Source organism: Populus nigra, chromosome 16 (assembly GCF_951802175.1).
Source record: "Populus nigra chromosome 16, ddPopNigr1.1, whole genome shotgun sequence".
Lineage (NCBI taxonomy): Eukaryota > Viridiplantae > Streptophyta > Magnoliopsida > Malpighiales > Salicaceae > Populus > Populus nigra.
This window is the reverse complement of record NC_084867.1, coordinates 8728461-8736181: the sequence shown is the minus strand read 5'-3', so window position 1 is coordinate 8736181 and position 7721 is coordinate 8728461. Positions and strand designations below refer to the sequence as shown.

At 34.6% G+C, this 7721-nt stretch overlaps 1 protein-coding gene across 1 annotated transcript; it reads left to right on the top strand.

Moving 5' to 3' along the window:
- Nucleotides 1-844: 844 nt before the first annotated feature.
- LOC133675862 (hydroxyproline O-galactosyltransferase GALT6) lies at nucleotides 845-4800 on the top strand. Its single transcript, XM_062097384.1, has 7 exons — nucleotides 845-1957; nucleotides 2387-2625; nucleotides 2709-2999; nucleotides 3101-3229; nucleotides 3313-3486; nucleotides 3982-4089; nucleotides 4176-4800. Exons 1-7 carry the CDS (start codon nucleotides 1084-1086, stop codon nucleotides 4383-4385), a joined length of 2025 nt encoding a protein of 674 aa, XP_061953368.1. The 5' UTR covers nucleotides 845-1083; the 3' UTR covers nucleotides 4386-4800.
- Nucleotides 4801-7721: the final 2921 nt, after the last annotated feature.

Sequence of the window (7721 nt, the reverse complement as noted above, 5' to 3'; positions counted from 1 at the left end):
TATTTGAGATAATTTATGAAGTTATATTTTTTTTTCAATTTCATTCCCATTCAATCTTTTAATTTGTAAGATTTATTCCTCATTATTTTAATAAACTTGAAAAAAATAAGACATTAATAAGTTATTTTCCAACTTATTTTCCATAACATAACTAAACACTGGAAAGTATTTTTCAATTTAGTTTCCATTATACTACCAAATATCAAAAAATAATTCACTTTCTCGAAATTTATTTTTTTAAAAAAATATTTTCCGGCAAGTGAACATGGTCCAAGATTATAATTTTTTTCCCCAATGTATAGAGAGCATATCACATTATTTTACTTCATCAACAAAAGAAATTAACAGGAGTATGATAGAGTATCAAAACTTCCTATTAACAATATATTTGATAATTATTATCAAGCTGGCAGTTGAAAATCAGTAAAATTGTTTCAAAATTCTAAGGTTATATTACCATAATAATTATAAATAAAATCTAGACATCGGGTACTCAATTAACATATGCAGTGCTTAATGATGTAATAAATTCAGGAATATTAATTAATTATACATGTTTTTGAGAGTTTCCGTAGTATTTCTCTTGAATGAACAAACTAATAACCTAAGTTACTCGAATTACATACGTTAGCAAAAATAAATTCAATAACTTAAATACGATTCATAAAAAAATAAATTAATTACTCTTTTCACAATTCTATTTATACTCCAAACCAACTCAGAAAAAAATAAATTAGAAACTAATACAGAAAGTAAAATTGTTGTTGTTGATGGAAAAAACCACCATAGTTTTTTCGAAATTGTAAAGGCTATGGAATTCTTCGGTAAATAAATAGCAATTCTCTTCTATGGATCACTCGCTCTTGTGAACCACAACACGACACTCTTTCCTTTGCATAAGTTTCAAAAACCGACCAAACGCCAGACCTTGTCATGTCTCACCGCGTTTCTCATCTAAGTGCGATGATGATGATGATTTCGATCACCTGTCTCTGAATATTTATATAGAAACTAGCATCTCTTTTCTTCTCTTGTCCTGTTGATCAAACCCCATTTTTCTTTTCTTTTTGAAATTTGGAGGAGATGAAGAGGGGCAAATCTGATACGAAATTGGACACGTTTGTGTCATTAAGCAAGCAAAGATCCATTCAAATCGTGATTGCTGTAGCTGTTTTCTACATGCTTCTTGTCACTCTTGAAATCCCTTTTGTTTTCGACTCTCGTTTCACTTCTGAAACCACCACCGCCACCTCGACCACCCTTACTCGCTTTTCTCACCTTCAAAGCGAACAAGATTTGCATGATAAAGATGCCCCTACTCGACCTATGAACTGGGTTTCCCATAATTCCGCCCAGCCTATGCGCTCGCAACTCGCTCGTTCCACCACGAAACCCAACAAAATCTTGTCCACTTTGGGTTTTGAACCTAAAACGTTTGACCCCACTAAGAAAGATGGCTCGGTGAGCCTCCATAAAGCTGCGAAGACTGCTTGGGAAGACGGGTTGAAGATATGGGATGAAATGGAATCCGGAAAAATGCAAGTTTTGGAGGTTAAAAAGCCTGAGAATAAATCCGAACCGTGTCCCAATTCGGTTTCGCTCTCTGGGTCCGAGTTTTTGAAGCGAATGAGGATGGTGGATTTGCCCTGTGGGCTCACTTTGGGGTCACATATAACGGTGGTGGGTAAGCCGAGAGCAGCACATGCCGAGAAGGACCCCAAGATTGCCTTGGTGAAGGAGGCAGGCGAGACGGTGATGGTTTCGCAGTTTATGATGGAATTGCTGGGATTGAAGACTGTGGAGGCTGAGGACCCTCCTAGGATTCTTCATTTTAATCCCAGGTTGAAAGGTGATTGGAGTTTGAAGCCTGTAATTGAGCAGAATACTTGTTACAGAATGCAGTGGGGGACTGCTTTGCGCTGCGAGGGGTGGGGTTCTAAGGCTGATGAGGAGACTGGTGAGTTTTTTTTTATTCAATAGTGTTTCTTTTGGTGATTTCTTCTGTTATCTTGGCTCTATTTTTAGGGAATTTATACTACTTCCTGGTTTGGTAGACTAGTAAATGTAAGTTGTTGGGTTGTTGTTTGTAAGGCTTTTTAGGTGGGAGGTTTGGTTCTTTTGAAGGATCCTCAAGTTCTATCAGCTTAGTATTATGTTTGCGTATAAGAATTAGAATATTGGTATTAAGTGTATATTTAGCTGCTAGGTTAAAAACGGACAATAGTGCATGCAAGATTTCATCCTCTCCTCTTCCCAAGTCACATATTGAAATTGCTATGGAAGAGAGTAAAATTTTAGCTCTACTTTCAAGTAATTTTTTTCTGGGAGTTCATCCATTTCTTCCTGTGTTTCCACCAAATCGAGTAATTCTTTTACTTGACTGCAGTTGATGGTCAAGTTAAGTGCGAGAAGTGGGTCCGTGATGATGAAGATGATGATAAATCAGAGGAGTCCAAGGCAACTTGGTGGTTGAACCGGTTAATAGGTCGAACAAAAAAGGTGTCTTTTGACTGGCCATATCCTTTTGCAGAGGAGAAGCTGTTTGTCCTAACTCTAAGTGCTGGTTTGGAGGGTTATCATATTAATGTTGATGGGAGGCATGCCACTTCTTTTCCTTATCGAACTGTGAGTAACATACTACAGCTTATTAATCTCGTGATGGACGTGGAGGGTGGAGTTTTTGTAACATTTCATGGTAATGTTGACAGGGGTATACTCTTGAGGATGCAACGGGGCTAGCTGTTACTGGGGACATAGATGTTCACTCTGTATTTGCTGCTTCATTGCCCTCGAATCACCCTAGCTTTTCTCCTCAAAGGCATCTAGAGATGTCTAGCAGGTGGAAAGCACCACCTCTTTCTGTGGGGTCAGTGGAACTTTTTATTGGTATTCTTTCTGCAGGTAATCATTTTTCTGAGCGAATGGCTGTGAGGAAGTCTTGGATGCAGCATAGGCTTATTAAATCTTCAAATGTGGTAGCTCGTTTCTTTGTAGCACTGGTATGTGAAGACTGTTGTGGAATCTGCTTTTTGATTGTTACTGCTTAACAAAATGATTTTGAGTTGAAGTGACTTACCTTCCTGAATTGATGTTTGGACAGCATGCTCGAAAAGAAGTGAATTTGGAGTTAAAGAAAGAGGCTGAATTTTTTGGTGATATTGTTATAGTGCCTTACATGGATAACTATGATCTTGTGGTGTTGAAAACTGTTGCCATCTGCGAATATGGGGTGAGTAATGAGCTATTTCGAGATTTTGAAAATAAGTTATTTCTGGGTATAGTAATTTAAAAAAGGGCTTTGGTTGTTTACAGGTCCGCACAGTGCGTGCAAAATATATCATGAAGGGTGACGATGATACATTTGTGAGAGTGGATTCCATTATTGATGAAGTAAATGAAATTCCTGCTGGTAGGAGCTTGTACATTGGAAACATAAATTACTACCATAAGCCCCTGCGATATGGTAAATGGGCAGTGACATATGAGGTAGGACTGAACTTATTAATCGTCCAATCTATTTCTTACCTTAAGTTTGCTTTCGATCAGTATATTTAGCTTTATGTGAAAGACCACTGGTAAATGTTACTTGGTTGCATAGCATCGCATTCATTCTAGAAGTCTTGTGTGTGGAATGTAATGATTCCTATGTGTATTGTTTGCTAGAAATAGATGATATGATGTTTATGTTCTTCTACTGCCTAGCTCTCCCAACCCCAAAAACCTACCCAAAATGGGGGGAAAAGAAAAAAAAAATGAAGTCTACATTAGATCTAGAAAGTAATTTGCTTTGTGAGAGAAGAATCTAAGAGATTGATACCACGCATGTTGTTCTTCAATCTGTATCTTTTATCTATCTGGTATATGTCTCATGCATATTTTCCGTAGGCCATGCTCATTTAATGTCAAGGAATCTGCGAAGGAATTCAAATATTAAGATTGTCTTGCCATCTTTTCTCATTTGGTGGTGGTTTCAACTTTCAGGAATGGCCAGAAGAAGATTATCCACCCTATGCAAATGGGCCAGGCTACATTTTGTCTTCTGACATCGGGCGCTTCATTGTTTCTGAGTTTGAGAGTCACAAATTAAGGGTAAGTAATTGAATTTTGCCTTCTATTTTCTCCTCTCTCTGAGCCTTCCGTCTATTTTAACTGACCAGCACTTCCACTTTCTGCAGTTGTTCAAGATGGAAGATGTGAGCATGGGAATGTGGGTAGAGCAGTTCAATAGCTCAAGACCTGTGGAGTATGTGCACAGCTTGAAGTTCTGCCAGTTTGGATGTATTGAAGGTTATTACACGGCTCATTACCAGTCCCCCAAGCAAATGATCTGCCTTTGGGAAAAATTACAAAAGCAGGGAAGGCCTCAGTGCTGCAACATGAGATGATGATCAGGACGTGAGTTGAGGTTCCAAGTGCTGGAACAGGGGAGGATGGTCAGTAGATTTGGTGACAACGAGGACTGGAACATGGATGGCAGTCCTGAGAATTCAAGATACGACGAGTACAGGGGGCAAATTTTGCAGTCATAGCATTGTATATTCTGTGAGGGGGATTGGCCAACTGGTACATTGGCTATAGAAATGCCCTTTTAAAATTTGTTCATCTTTTTGTTTTTTCCTTTTGTTCTTTATACTTTTCTTTTCCTCGTTACATGGCATTTAGGTATGAGGTTGGAGATGAAGGTGGGGGTTGTATTGTGCAGAGGAAACATTTCTATAGAAATCATAGTTCTCTTAACGTTAGAAATGTTAGCGGAACATGGAATGTGTTATTTATTTATTCACAGTTTTTATTTTTTTATTTGTGATTGTTATTTTTTTTATTAATATGAATATTTAATATAGCTTACACGAATCTCAATTAATCCTAAATTAATGAACTTGTCATTCGTGGATTGTATGCCTTACTTTCATGGCGGTGCAATGCCAGATTTGTACATTCACATTTCCAAATTCCCTTGTTAGTAAATAATGAAGAATTCCCTATGCGGGGACGTGGCGGAAAAGGCTGATTATTACCGTAATCTTGCCGCCAATGCATGGAAAAATCATCAAGAAAAATTCTAATTCTAATTTAAAAAAAAAAACAATGGCATGCTTTTTTTCATTAGTAATATGTTTTTTCAATTAACAATCACTAAAAACCTAGTCATTTCAAATACATAGGGAAAATGCATATTTCCATTCTAAATCAATTTTTATTTTATTAATGCAACATTATTACAAAAAAAAAATTAGTATTTTATTATATACACATATTTAGAATATTATGGATTGTTACAGTGTAATGATATTTATCCTTTCAAAACAAAAATAATGAGCTAGCCATTAAGAATAAAATGATATTTCATTAGAATCTATTAGTTATTATCATATTGATTAGAGACAGATCGGTTTTCTTATATTTTTTAGTACTATAAAATGATTTAATAAATTTAAATGTGTTAAAAAAGACTAATGATGATGTGTTTATTTCTAGGGTTGTAGTAAAGATATTAGTAGTAATGGATGAATATATGCTTACTTTATATTTCTACATTGTCCATGTGTTACATATATATTTCATCTTCACCACGACCTTGATATCATATTTTAAACTTTCATAGACATTTTATAATTGGAATAATTTGGTAATTACCATATTATGTCATGTAATTAAACATGATGTATACGTGAAGTTTTAATATTTTGAAGTTTGTAAGAAAGTAAAAGGATGGATTATTAATTATTCTGGTTTATATTATAAAAAAATATTTTTATGTATCTCAAAAAATAATATAAACTTTGCTTATGTATGAATATTGTGAATACTTGAAATTAATGAAATTATTTGGGTGGTATGCTTGGGGCTACCTAAATACTGGTTGTGTGGGTCGAATGTGGTTTATGTTGTTGTTGTTATTGTGTTGTATGTATTAATGCGAGATAAAATTTTAGGTAAGGGCCCTTGCAAGGAAGATTCTGCCAAATTTTTCTTAAATTGAATAAATTTCTTATTTTAAATGGAAAACCCCTTGCATATTTGATAAGTTAAGATAAGTTAGCTCTTGAGTATAAAATAAATTAAGTATAACAATTTCAAATTATAAGTTTACCACTTAGTTAAAAATATACAAGAATTTTTTAGTTTGATCAAACACAAGAAATCATTGACCAAGTTTATGCTATCAACTTAAAAAGAATTTGAGTGATAGTATCAAAATATTTAATGAAATATTTTCTTATGAGATATTTTTACCATGTATTAATTTCAGCAATAAAACTATTTTTGAATAAAAATTATTTTTGTGATGTCAAATTAAATTCTATAAAGATTTAATTACATAAAATCAAACTTAGTCATTTTCAAGTCAAGTCATATTACTTTAATTTGATATATAAAAAAACTCTTATAAAACTTAAAACTTTGAATAATCCACATTAAATATTTTAATAGGTTGTTATCATCAAAATAATTAAACCATGTTGGGATAGAACTTTGGATTAACAACCAATATGCATATTAAGAAGATAAATATGATTTTATACTATAATACTCCCATGTGTATATAAAGATACGTAAAAATAAAAATTATATAGCATGCTAACATAAAATATTAATTACATGTATATTAATCACATGCCATAGACAATATCACAAGTCAACATTAAATATAAAATACATGGAAAAGTGTATGACATGCTTAAGTTCAACACAAAATATTAACTTTGCCATGATAACACGAGGATTGAACACATGCATATGATCACAACCACGTTAACCCTAAAATAATAATATGCACGCACAACCACATTTTTCTCCCCCTTTGTCATGTAAAAAAAAGGAAGGATAGGCAATAAATCGGCAATAATAAAGATTAAATCCGCAAGTTCAAATATAAAAGAAAATTAAAGAAATGCATGAAATGGCAGCACTTGAAGATGAATGACAAGCCTAAAAGTCAGCTGGGTCACTCCAGGAATTAGATCTTCTTCTTCTTCTTCTTCTTCTTCTTTGTCAGCACTCTCCTCGGTAGCATGCATTAGGACCAACACCAGGTGAAACATCCCTGTGACAGATCTTTGTCGGGCACAAAACAACTGTTCCTGCAAATCCCAAAATTGCTCTCGTTGCCCTCCCACCATACATGTAAGATCATTGATTCTTTGATTGAGAGAAGTTAGAGTTGGCCATGGGATTTTCCTTGTACACAGACTGACTGATCTCATCATCCCATTTAAATAGAGTAGAGATGAAATGACTGTTGAGACACATGGATGCTTCAACTTGTCCTAAAGCATATGAATTTATTGATTTCTTTCTAAAGATTTATTCTTCATCGACTACTCTCTCGACTGGTGAATATTTTCATTTTACCGCGGTGTAAAACAGAGCCTTGCTGACAAATAGATGAAGGGCTGGAGGATAGTAATGATATAATATGAAGGGATAGAATGAAACTAACTCGTAGATTAATTTGTTGTTGCTGGTGAATTTCGTCCCGTTTGAATGAACACAGTGAAGGGTGAAGAGATGGCTTCAAAACACATGAGAGTGGCTTGAAAACGACAGTATAATCGTCGAAGTCCAAACCCAGTTACGTACGGACGTGTGTATAAACAACAACCAGCGTGGAGTGATGACACTGACTGAATTGATATCTCTGAATTCCAAATTAAGTCATAAATAAACAATAAATGTCAAGTAAATCCAAAACAGAAGAAAACCATTAATACTTTCAC